Source organism: Salvia miltiorrhiza, unplaced genomic scaffold, assembly GCF_028751815.1.
Source record: "Salvia miltiorrhiza cultivar Shanhuang (shh) unplaced genomic scaffold, IMPLAD_Smil_shh original_scaffold_209, whole genome shotgun sequence".
Lineage (NCBI taxonomy): Eukaryota > Viridiplantae > Streptophyta > Magnoliopsida > Lamiales > Lamiaceae > Salvia > Salvia miltiorrhiza.
In genome coordinates, this window is record NW_026651501.1 from 224,869 (window position 1) to 238,417 (window position 13,549).

The 13,549-nt window shown below is 36.7% G+C and overlaps 1 protein-coding gene and 1 long non-coding RNA gene across 2 annotated transcripts; both read left to right on the forward strand.

The window, feature by feature from the left end:
- Positions 1 to 3,720: 3,720 nt before the first annotated feature.
- Positions 3,721 to 6,956, forward strand: LOC131003370 (uncharacterized). The gene is made up of 4 exons (XR_009094618.1): positions 3,721 to 4,336; positions 4,426 to 4,473; positions 5,982 to 6,062; positions 6,659 to 6,956. It is a non-coding gene; the product is annotated as an uncharacterized LOC131003370 (long non-coding RNA).
- Positions 6,957 to 7,602: 646 nt separating this feature from the next.
- LOC131003354 (NAC transcription factor NAM-B2-like) lies at positions 7,603 to 8,265 on the forward strand. The gene has a single exon (XM_057929874.1). The coding sequence runs from the start codon at positions 7,603 to 7,605 to the stop codon at positions 8,263 to 8,265; it is 663 nt and encodes a 220-aa protein (XP_057785857.1).
- The last annotated feature ends 5,284 nt before the right edge of the window (positions 8,266 to 13,549 follow it).

Consider the following 13,549-nt stretch of genomic DNA (forward strand, 5'->3'; position numbering starts at 1 on the left):
TTTAGCACTTGGAATTTTAATTAAGTTTTCAAAGCAAGTGCAGTTTATTTTTACCGAGAAATCAAAGAATGCCGGTTTATGAAAATTTTTCCAAAGAAAATATTTTCAAATCATTTTTCCTATGATGAGGAATATTATAATTGAGTGAGTGCACTAATATTAGTGCTATAATTATTTTATGTGGTCACATGAATAATTATGTATTGGTATTTTATTAATTAGTACATTTCCATAGTTTTTGTGATTTATTTTTGATCACCCTTCTCACACTATTACTTTAATTTCCCTACCATGTGACTAAATACCACAATTTGCCAAGTGTAGAGATTATTGAGAGAGTGTAGAGATTAGAGAGAGAGAGATCAAGGCATTAATTGCCAATATTTCCTTAAGATTACAAAATCCTCTTTAAAGATCACAAGATCATTTACAATCTTGCAAAATCATCTCTCACTACTCACTCATCATTTTCGACCAACACCTCTCTCCCTCTTTCTCTCACTTTCCTCCATTTTCCTCCACTGAAGAGACCTTCGAAGCTTCCCAAAAAAAAAAAAAAAAAAAAAAAAAAATTACAAAACACCTCAATCCACTCTAAAATCTTCCATAAACACATCCTAGCTACTTATATTCAAGAGAATCATTGAAGAAAGGCTTCCAAGCTAGAGTGAGAAAATATGAGTTTTGGTGAGAAACTTGGGTAAGTGATTCTTATTTTATAAATCTAGATTGTATGATGAGTATATGATCATGATTGAGCAAGAAAATCACCCAACTTATTTCTATGAAATTTTCGAAAATTAGGGGCTTGAAACCCTACGAAATTTGTTGTTTGTTTTCTTGAATTGGCTTGAGTTATATGATGATTGATGATTATTGAGTTAATATATATGAATATCTTGATGATTAGCCATGAGATATAGATTTTTCTATTAGGTTAGTTTACCTAAAATTGGGATGTTGAGATCCTATGAATCAATTGATGTATTGATGATGGATTTGAGTTTATGAGATGATCTAGATGATTAATGATGGATGAGATTGAAGCTTGAGGTTGAGAAATGAAAAATGAAAAGTGTTAGTTTGAGGAAGAAGATGACATACATATGTATCTATATGTGATCTTGTTTTATGATGTTGATTTGTGCTAATTGGTAATCTAGGATGTTAGATCTATGATTTGATCAATAGGTTATACATGATTAGTGATATTTTCAAAAGAGTTTAGTTTAATAAAAATTAGGACTTTTTGCCTATGTGTTATTAAAGTGATTTTGGCTTAAGATATATGTATTTGAGCATGATATTAGTGTATAATTATGTTTGAGTAAGTCTTTTGTTGGCTAAGAAAATTTTTGACTTAGTTTAGTTTATATGAGTTTTTGAGTTTTCATATTTTGAGAAGTCGATGATTGATAAAATGAGGTTTAATTGCTTTATGACCATTATGTGAAAGTTTGTCATGTTTTATTAAGAGTTTTATGATGGTACATGAAGTTTCGTTAGAGTTTAGTACATGATAAAAGGGAATCTATATGTGTATAATGATTTATATGATGAATGAGATCATGTTTGAATAATTGAGTAATTTTGTGCATGAAAATGAAAAGAGAATTTTAATGATGCGTTCATTGAAACGTTTTACTAGAGAATTGAGGTTATGATGTAAGAAGAGAGTCAAGATTTGAGTATGATGAGCATTATAATGTGCCTAAATGTTTGTGAGTGTTATATGTGTTTAAAATGAGCTTTGATGAGTTTTCTTGAAGGAATGTTGAGTTGAGTATTTTAAGAGTTTGAGATGAGATTTTGGTAAATTTCGTAGGCCTACTGACCTACTGTGATCGACGGTTTTTCAATGTCAAAAAGCTTTGAAATTTTAATACCAAGTCTCTACATGAGTCTTGAGAACATCGGTAAAATTTCAAGTCATTTGGACTTCGTTTACTATTTTTATAAAATACAAAACCGAAACTGCACATTACTACCGAGAGTTTCAGAGAACAGGGGAAAGAGTCATTCATTTCAGTAGCTTCCTGTGTGATATAGCTTTCCAAAATTTTATGGTATTAACCTTATTGTGTTAGCTAGATATCCACAAAATTTGAGCTCAGTTTGACAACATTTACTATTTTTCAAAAATCCAAGTTTTCGATTGCTCAAAACTGCCGAATATGGTAAACTGTAGTAAAACAGTCATATCTCCTACAATACTTCGAGTTTTTGGACTCTACTTTTTTTTATATGAAAATAGACTCGATGACCTTTCTTTTGGTATGAGTCTCGAGTCCAGGAGGTGTCGGAGTAAGAACAGGTTGGATTTTGAAGTTGAGTCAGTGTAAAAACAGAGCATGTTTTGATAATGTTTGATTGTGTTTTCTTATGTGCCTTATGTGATTGTGTTGTCTATGTGTTGAATGAGATTAGACGAGCCTTATATGAGAGATAAATCGAGACTTAGTACCATGATTTTCTTGAAACCTATCCTTGAACTTAAGGATTTGAGATGAGTGGAGAGTTTATATAAAGATGAGTAAAGAGATAGAATATGAGATAGAGCATGAGTTAAGGCTTTATGAGTATGGATTTTTAAAAGGATTAAAATGTTTTAAATCAATTCCATTTTAATGGAGTTTAAAATGCTTATTTAAGTCATTTATAAATGAATAATGAGAAATGCGTAAAGAAGTTCGTAAATGAATCGCGGCATGAGATTTTCAATTCCCCTAGTAAACTAAGGAGATATTATGAAGGAACAAGCAATAAACGAGATTCTCACCACCGAGTCACTACAACAATTGGAGAAGGAAAAAGTTCACGCACAAACAAGATATGTACACCACCTCAAGATGGAGGTAAAGAAAAAGGAAATGGAAGGAAAACACTAGAACTAAACTTAAGGTATAACCCAACCCCAAGGCTAGTAGGCTCAAGGTAAGAGAGTGAATGCTTTGGCTAAAGTGCCAGAAGCTACAGCAAGAATAAAAGTTGGAACGCCACCACAATGGAAACTTAGAAACCCCCATTAAATAATCATTTGAAAATGAGAAAATGAGTTTACATGGCAGAAGGAGTGCCATTAATCTCTAAGTGAAAGTTACCAAGATGATGAGAAAAGTTTGATATTAGAATTCCCTAGTCAAATCTGAGAAGGTGACTTAGGACGAAGGAAACAATTAAGGTAGTTCACCACTTTACTAAGATGAAGTGGGTGAAAGAATGTTGTTAGGTCCTGAACTGGTCCAACAGATGATTGAGAAAATCGACCACATCAAAAAAAAAAAAAAAAAAAAAAAAAAAAAAAAGATAGACAAAAGTCTTACGCCGATAAACGCCGATCGGAATTAGAATTTAATGTTGGGGATCGAGTTTTCCTCAAAGTCTCTCCCTCAAAGGGAGTTATACGTTTCGAAAAGAGGGGCAAGTTACGACCCCGTTATATAGGACCTTTTGAGATCCTAGATAAGTTAGGCCCTGTAGCCTATAGGTTGGCATTGCCGTCCAGTATTGGAGACATACACAATGTGTTTCATGTCTCTCAGTTAAGAAAGTATGTGTTTAATCCAAACCATTTGATTAAGCCAGATAAAGTAGTCCTAGCCAGGACCTAAGTTGTGATGAGAAATCAGTCCAGATACTTGATCGCAAGATTCAAGTTTTACGAGGCAATAATATTGTTCTCGTCATGTAGTGGAACTATCACAGGATGGAAAAGGCCACAAAAGAGATGAATGAAACGAATGACTAGTATCACAAGATAGAATACCAGATATGCAATTCCGAGGACGGAATTTTTATAAGGAGGGAGGAATGTAATACCCCGTTTCCCTGAGTTAAATTTAGAATTTATTTTCGAAATTTAGAAGTAAGATGATTCACGCCGGATATAAAGAAAATGAATTTATTTTTAATTCCAACAAAAATAAATATGATTTACAAAAACATTTGTAAATTTAGTTATTGAATTTATATGCATTGCATATTTATTTAATTTAGCTTTCAAATATTTTCACGAACTATTTATTTAAGCGAACACTGAACGATTATTACAGTTTTCATAGTACAACCCGGAAGATTTTTATTTTATTTTATTTTATTCTCACCTACTTCTCTCCCTCACCTAACACACACCCACCTACCCACCTACTCCCTCCTTTTTGCAAAGTTAACATCACTAAGACACTACCCACTCCCACCACCAACTCCCTGCAAAAAGCATGCCTACTGCAGCACACCCACTGATATACTTCACCCATCCCCTTCCACTTCTACTCAATCTCCCACACAATTTGCCATATTTCACTCTCACAAGGAAACCCAACGAACAAGTGCAGAGGTAAGAACTGCAATCATAATTTCATAATTTATTTCTTACAACACAAACTCTCCACCTCAATGAATATACCATATGTGAATCAATTTCAGCTACCACACAAATTCAAGCAAACCGACCCAGCCGAAACCTTTCTAAAGGTTTTACTTCTAAATCCTTATTCCATTTTATTGTAGTTCTTAATTGAGCCAAAAGCAAGGAGGCATAAGCATACATTCATTCATCTCATCGTCAGTGCATATCTTTTATGCATATCGAATTGAAGCACAGAGACACAAGCATACATTTATACATCATTCGAGTAATAAAAAAAAATAATTTGAGAAAAAGTTTGTAGCTTTGAATCTCCTTATTTCCATACTTGCTGTGTCGAGTCGGGTTGCTTGGTTGCTAGCTGAGAAAGTCGAGAGAATGAGGGAGAGGCCAGGGCACGACGGCTCCGCCGTTGCTGTCCGGCCAAGGGCAGGGACGAGGGAGAGTCGAGGGTGATGTTCTGATAAAGAGAGAGAGAGGGATGAGGAGGCGGTGGATGGTTTTTCTGTTGCCGCTGTCGTTGACGGTTGAATCGAGTCGGGAGGTGGACGGAGGCACGGCACGGCAGCGGCGCTGCTGTCGCCCGGCCACGGTGAGAGAGAGGGAGCTAGGGCTCGGGCGCCGCTCTTCGCGGTGGGATGTCAGGCCTGTTTCAGCCGAGAGAAGAGAGAACCGAGGGGTAGTGGTTGTCGCCGTTGCTCCGGCGAGCTCCAGCGGCCGTGAGAGCAGTCGAGAGAGGAGGCCGCTGCACGGCGGCTCTGCCCGCTGATGTCGGGCGGTGACCGTGACGGCGGTTGCTGGCGCCGATTGAGAGATGTGTGAGTGTGTGCGTGCGTGTGTTAGGTGGAGAAGAAGGGAGGGAGTTTTGGGCTAGGCTAGGTTTGGGCTTGGGAATGTTGGGCTTTAGGGTTGGGTTTTGAGGGATTTGGGCCGAGTATTTGGGCCGATTTTTATGAGTGATGGGCTTCGATTTTTAAATAGATTTGGGCTGCGATTTTTAAAAGCTTGGGCCGATTTTTAATTTTATTTAGCTGGGCCCGATTTATTTTATTCAGTCTGGGCCATTCATATTTTATTGAGATGGGCCTCATCTTTTAAATTTATATGGGCTATTATTTATTTAAGCATGAGCTCTATTTCATCTATTTAAATGGCTTCCCTATTTTATTTAATTAGACTATTAATTAGTTTGATTAATTATTTTTAAAGACTTTGGATTGCCTTCAATTAATTAAATTGGGCTTTCTTATTTTTAATTAATTGAACTATTATTAGTTTGATTAATTTATTTAAAGGATAATTTTTATAATAATATTAAATTATTATTAAGTGCATATTTTAAGTAATTACTTATCATATGCTAAGCATGACATGACATTTCATTTGCACCATGAAATAAAAAGTATTTATGATTTAATTGGTTTTATTTATAATTCCAATTATTAAAGAAAGATGAGTAAGAATATTGTTGGTGTTCTTAACTCAAGAGAAATGTTTTCAATTATTTATTCATTAAATTTTGAAAACCCGGCTAAGTGAATCATAGAATATTAAGCACTTCACCATGAATTAAGATTAGCTTCACGAGACCTATTAAGAATAGAATTTCTTGTAGGCTTTGTGACCAGGGGGATTAGCACTGCTTTCCCAAGACAGGTTTATATGTGATTATGATCTTCAGGCTTTGCCTAACCAGGTGGGCATTACTTTTACTATACGTATATAGAGATCCCCTGCGTGTCGTAGGCCTCTTATACGAATATATGCATGAGATGATTTTAACTGTTAATTTCAGTTTATTATTATGCCCAAATGATAAATGACTCTTATGAAATGAAAATGAAATGTTCATGAAATGAAATGAAATGTTTATGAAATGATTGACTGCCAAAAATGTTTATGTTTTTATATGTATCCTATCTGTGTTGGTTCGCCAACTTTAAAGGAAATCCAATTGGGATCCTATGCTAGACAAAGGTCGCTAGCTAGGGTTAACGTGTACACTTATGGAGACCGCGAGTCGCTTGCGACCGGTCTTGGCGTCCGTGGTAAGGAGGCCTCCTTCCCGGCGCGTGACAGAAAGGAACAGATACGGATCATATGAAGGAAAATGATCGGCCGATCGACTTTATGAAAATGAAAGAAATATTTTAGTAAGCACATGTCATTTAAGAAAACCCATGTGTGTTACTGTTATGGCAGTTCAATTTATATATGTATGCATGTTGTATTTTCGGCTATGCCCACTGAGTATTTTTATACTCAGCCCTGCATGTATTTCTAAATGTGCAGGTTGAGCAACTGATGGAATGGAATGATGTTGAGCGGGTGTTCCTTTGACATTTCAAGAAATGTAACCTTGAGTATACATCTTCATATGTATATCTCACACGTTTTCCGCTGCAAAACACTTTGATTAGGATAACTTTATGTTATGAAATTGTGACACGTGTTATTGGGTAAACCACCTTAATCAGTTCTCTTTTATGTGTATGTTTTATAAGTATCCAAATGATCATATATGATCCTAGCTTTTTATCTATAAGTGACATTTTCATATACTTTAATGTTAAGTAATTGTCCATTTCCATTTCTTATTGTTCACCCCAAGTCATAACCCCTGTTAACCCGTCATTGGGATAGTGGGATGTGACAGAATACTATATTTAGAAACGTGTCAAGATTTGTGGGACGACTCAAAAAAGAATACGTGTCAAGATTTGTGAGACGGATGGAGTATTTTTTAATAGTAATTAATATTTGACCAAAATTTTGGGGCCTAAGCCATTGCCCAACCTAACATACGCAAGGCCCGGTTGTGTATCTATCCCACGGCTCGTATTTATAGATAGAGAGCAGAAATATTGAATACCACCTTACTTGAACAATATCCCACAGCTCGTATTTATAGATATAACAGTATGTATCTAGCTAATGATATACCAAAACTATTAATTCACAAATTATTGACCAATTGTATTGCATCACAAATTCACAACAATTAAAACCTAATCCAACAATTTATGAAAGTCGGCTACCAAAACTATATATAGATATATACTTGTATTTTCACCTGAAAATTGATTACATTCCAATTCTTTTACGTTTTGAGATACGAGAGAGATAATTCTTTTACCTTTTGAGAAACGAGAGAGATAATGAATACTATTCCGATAGGGTTCCGTTTCGAACCGACGGAAGAAGAGCTGGTTGGAAGTTTCTTGTATGCAAAGATAATGGGTTTTGAGTTACCTTGGGACGGAATCCTCGACAGAGACGTCTACGGCGACGGTGCAGAGCCGTGGAACGTATTCTCCGACGCGGACGACGCCTACTGGCACACCAAGAAAGAAGGCGGCGCCACCAAGAAAACAATCTACGTCTTCACCAAACTCACCAAGGCGACGTCCAAGTCCACCCGGAATTCCAGAATAGCCGGTTGCGGCACGTGGAGCGGCCAAACCGGCCCCAAAGACATCACGCATTCCGACACCGGCGAGATCATCGGATGCATGAGAATGCTGACGTTTAAATGTTCCAAGGCGGCGGACAAGGATTCAGGACATTGGAACATGCACGAGTACGCTCTTACCGACGCCGGATTGACGGCGACCGGGCTAACGAGCACCGATTTGGTGTTGTGCAAGATCACCAAGACTATCAAGAAGGCGTCTGAAGTTCCGGCGCCGTTTTGTTTCCCGTTGATCGACAGTGGAACTCCGACAACGACGGGGAAGAGAGGTGGCGGAGACATAGAGCAAGAAGGTTGCAAGAGACCTAAATGCAGTGGTGAGGGGTTTCTAGAGGCAGCGATTATGGACGATTTCAACTTGGACGGCATAGACTTGGACAAGTTATATTTTGATTTTAGTTCAACTGATTTTGAATCTTTGTTATGAGAGGAGTTTGTATATCATCATTATTTGATCAAAATCTAATGAGACAATGTTGTTTGTTTGTCTTGTTATGTATATTGTGTTGATTAATTGTTTCATTAATGTTTCAATAATTTATCGTTTCCAAGAAAAATCATTCGAAAGTAGAAATATAATTTAATGTTATTTGGAATGTCGTGGCTGGAAAGAAATAAGAAACAATGGATCTATGAATATAGACGATGCGATTAACTATATGGTGAAAAAAATTCAAAGGCCAACTAGATATAATGTTTTGATGAAGTTGTCACGAGGTTTGATCATTGTTTAGATTTCTAGGTGATGTAAGTTGCACGATATATATGAATTATATATATTATGCTAGGAGTATGAAAGCATAATTAAAAGAGAGTACGTACTTAACAAATCTTTTATTAATAGACGACCCAACAAAGATATTTATTATTACGACGGAATTAAAAAACCAAATTGGAATTGATGAAGAAAACCCTCACCTAGACTAGCTAGTTTAAATACCCTCAAATTAAATTTATGATGTTAAAGTTGAAGTGGAAACAATTGACAGCAGTATAAATACCAACAATCTGATTACTCTCAGAGGTTGCGCCGCCAGGGGCAGAGCTCTTGTTGGACTGAGTGTAGAGTGGCGGAGCCATATGGAGGCTAGGAGGGGCTAAAGCCCACCCCCGAATTTTCATTTTCATTTTTATTTTATTTTTAATTAAGAGAAGAAAGAAGAACATAACATTACCTTTTTTTTTTAAACCATAACATAACCTATTTAATCATGCACATTGAGAGTATATTTTCTCAACAATTGATAATGAAAAGATTTTGCAATATTTTCAATCAAACAGTACATATCGAAATTAAACGTCATTAGTTTCTCAAACAGAAACAATTAATCTTTCAAGTATTTACTCTTAAGTTATTTATAGTGTACTAGATCTATTTAATGTGTGAAAATATTGTTTGTTTATATTACTTATATATATATATATAATGTGTACATACTCTTAAACAGTACATACTCTTAAGTTATTTATAGTGTACTAGATCTATTTAATGTGTGAAAATTTTTGGTTAGCCCATATAATTATTAAATATATATATATATATATATATATATATATATATATATAATAATTATATGGGCTAACCAAAAATTTTGGCTCGAAGTTCAGCTCCCATACAAGTTCAGCCCCCTAACGAAATTTTCAAGCTCCACCATTGTGTATAGTTCAAGGGAACACTGCTTATATGCTTTGCCGGCAGAATAACTTCCGTAACCAAAACATTTGTTGTGATCGTGGTGGCCTGCGTTCCATTACAAAAGGGACTACTGATGGTGAATTTTTCCATTCTGGACGTCGCATCAAGTCTTTCATGAAAAAATATCATAGATTAGGAGCCAAATATGGAACTACATATCCTAAATGATTATGTAAAATGATTTTCATAGAGGAACACTATAGTTTGTATGTCTTCATTAAATTTTAATTGTGATTAATATGGAACACGATAGTTCGATGTCTTCATTAAATTTTAATTGTGATTAATATATTCGAATTGAGAATTAATAAACTAGGAAAACGAATAGAAACAAAACTATCCATAGGCATGCATGGTGGAATATGGGTTAATGCATAAAAGAGGGTACATGCATACAAGCAAAAACACGAAGCGATATTATATCCAATAACTAAGTAGAAATTTCCCTCAAAAAAAAAAAAAAAAAAACTAAGTACAAATACTATTTTAATATATTTTGTAAAATATCGTGGTCGAAAAGTAATAGGAAAGAATGTATCTATGAAAATAGAAAATGAGATTAGCATGAAAAAAGTAAAAATATAATAAACTAGTGAATAAGGCTTGTACTGCTGGGCTCAAATTGGGCCACGAATCAAATTAGAATTCTATTAGTGGAAAGGGTAATTCTATTCACAGCCCCCATTTTACTCACTATAGACCCATACAATTTATCTATAAATTTATATGATTATTTAATAGTTTTTAAATATAAAAATTGATTAGAAATGTATAAATAAATAAGAATGAATGAGAATTGAAGAAAATTAGAATGAAGTGATTATACGATACCACGTATGATATGATTTATTTTGCGATAATGTAAAAATTGATTAGAAATATATAAATAAATAAGAATGAATGAGAATTGAGGAAAATTAGAATGAAGTGTTTATACGATGCCACGTAGGGATGTCAGTGGGTGGGTATTACCCGAACCAGAACTATTAAAATTATTTTGGTGCTGAATTTGGAACCACCCGTTAATTATTGGATCCGGACCATTGAGTGATAAACTCAAATGGTCCGGGTAGGTTAATTACCCATGGACCCAATAATACCCAGTAACCCATACACCAAGTCCCAAAAAAATTTTCCTCCCCAACCCCGCCACCCCCACCCACCCCACCCGTCTCACAAAAAATTACTATTAAAAATTACTTCATCCGTCTCACAAATCTTGACACGTATTCTTTTTTGAGTCGTCCCACGAATAATGGAACGCGCATGTGACATAGATTGCAACTCCTCCAGTACTTTCTTCTCCCAAGTGTTCCTCGGGATAACAATACGTTGTTTATTTATGCCTTGAGGACTAGATTGCCCTATCACATGATCTTTTGCCTAGGTTCAAGCATAAATCCCTCAGCAAATCATGAATTTTGACAAATTTTATGTTTCCAGTACACCCCAACTCATTGAAGCGGTAGAATGGGGCGGTGGGTGGAGGTGGCGGGGCTGGGGCGGGATTGGGGAGGAAAATTTTTTAAAAAAAAATGGTGGGGGGTGGGTGGGTGGGTGGGGGTGGCGGGGCTGGGGTGGGATTGGGGAGGAAAAATTTTAAAAAAAATTTTTTTTTTTTTGGGTGGCGGGGGGTGGGGGTTGGAGGGGTGGGGGGGTGGGTGGGGGGTGGCGGCAAAACAGATCGGGTCGGACCGGACCCATAACAAACGGGTCGGGTCGGATCTGATCCGTCAGGTTTTGGGTCTAAATGGGTCGGGTCTAGAACCAGAACCAGAACCGTTGCTTTATAGCTCAACGGGTAATGAACGGTTCTGGTTCTGGTCCGGGTAATACCCAGCCACTGACATCCCTAATGCCACGTACGTAGGATAAGATTTATTTTGTTATAATATATGTAGGATCGCATGCGTTCTATTTATAAATTTAAAGGAAAAATATTAATCGCAAGTTTTCGCACCTACTCGGAAACTGCGCGTACAACCTCATCATCAACATTCGATGCTCGTGAAAGTCAACATCAATTAGTTTATCAACAAACATGTAGTAATTAATTAAATCAATGACAGTGGTTATATTTTAAGGGGTTAAGTACCAATTTCCCCCTATCGATGGCGTCCCTATCGCATATAGCACCCTATAGTTAGGGTAAGTGCTGCTTACTACCTCAATGTGGCAAAATCGAAGCAAATTTCTCCCCGCTACTTAATGGACGTTAACGCCGTTAGAAAAAAATATTTTTTCTTCTCTCTCTCTCTCTCAATTCCGGCCAAATCTCTCCGTGACGCCGGAATCGAACCCAAACTCAATTGCAGCATGTAGTTTTCGGCCAGATCTCCCTCCGCCCTCCACCTCTTCGCCGCCGCCTCAATTTAATCACACCGACACACACATCCTCGCAAGCTCACCTATGTTCTCAGTATTTGTGAAATCATAGCAAAAAAAATAAAAAAAAATCAGATCTTCTTCTCAGTTTTGCACCTCCCGTGGATGCTCCAGCGTAGCCTCCATCGTCTGCTTCAGCCGGAGAGCAGCAACAAAAATCATCCGTCGCTGCCACGCGTTCTCTCCCTCTCTGAGCCGACACTTGCAGCCCTTATTCACAACCACGAACCACCGCGCGGTCCATCTGCGGTTTCGCACCTGTTCTCCACCGACCGCCCCATTCTACCGCTTCAAATCCAATTAATTTGCCAATCAGAGGCCCGTAAAACGGAGCGAATAATGTCTCATCATTCTCTCATCTTGGTGGTGAAAATTTTCCGGCCAAACTCAACTGTAGCATGTGTGTTTGAGGGAGGAAGGAGGTGGCGAATTTGGAGGGTTTCGGGGCGGGAGAGGAGGGGGGAATCTACTGGGTTTGGAGCTGGAAGAGAAGAGGGCTTTGATTGCGGCGAAGGCAGAGAAAGGGCGGCGGGAGGAGAAGGGGGTGTTGGAGGAGAAGTTATCGACGGCGGTCGACGATCCTACACCGGAGGAAGGCCGTGACGGCAGATTTAGAGGAGGGGACGGACGGATTTTGAGAGAGAGAGAGAGAGAGAGATGGGCCCCACCATAAATAAAATAATAATAATTTCTAACGGCGTTAACGTCCGTTAACTAGCAGGGGGAATTTGCTTCGATTTTGCCACGTTGAGGTAGTAAGCAGCACTTACCCTGACTATAGGGTGCTATATGCGATATGAACGCCATCGATAGGGGGAAATTGGTACTTAACCCTATTTTAAGAGCGAAGTGCTTAGGCATTGTGGTACAAGTTGAACCAGATCCATATACAGTGCTGATTCCGGAAATTGGCTTCTTCATTTTCTGACAAGAGTTTCATTATCATGTGCAGATCCAATTAATTTTCCACTTAACTTGACCTCTATACTGTTAGGTGCATAATAGTCAAGTGAGTAGAAATATTCCAATTACTTGTACCATCCGATCATAGCGTGTCTACTGGTACGTGACACCCAAATGGTATCATCTGTCCCAAAATATAGTGTGTACCACGTGTACCATTCTTCATTTCTTTGTATTTATAAATTATTTTTTATTTTATTTTAATTTATTATGCTTTTATATATTATAAAGATAATTAACAAGGGTTCATTCATCCATTTAGGATTTATAATTATTTTTTTATATTTATTTGAATTAATAATAGATTATTTGGGTTCATTAATTCAAAGTTAGGGTATATAATTTTTTAAATTTTAATTTTTCAATGATAAATACTAATTAGAGTTTATAATAATATAATAATTTTTATTTTTATAAAAAACAATTTATAAAATAAAAAAATGAAGAGTGGTACACGTGGTACACACAATATTGTGGGACAGAGGATCCCATCTGACGTAACACCACACTATACGGACAATTTTGTGGGAAAAATAAAAAAAATGGATCAAAATTTGTGTTATTGTTTTCGCAATTAATTGTTTTTATAATTCAGAGAGAAATTAAAGAGAATAATATAATAAGAGATATAGAGGAGCATATTATTGCCAGGACTAAAGATTCACTA

Coding starts and splice junctions, on each gene's coding strand:
- LOC131003354 (XM_057929874.1), top strand. CDS start 7,603: ATGGGTTTTGAGTTACCTTGGGACGGAATCCTCGACAGAGACGTCTAC.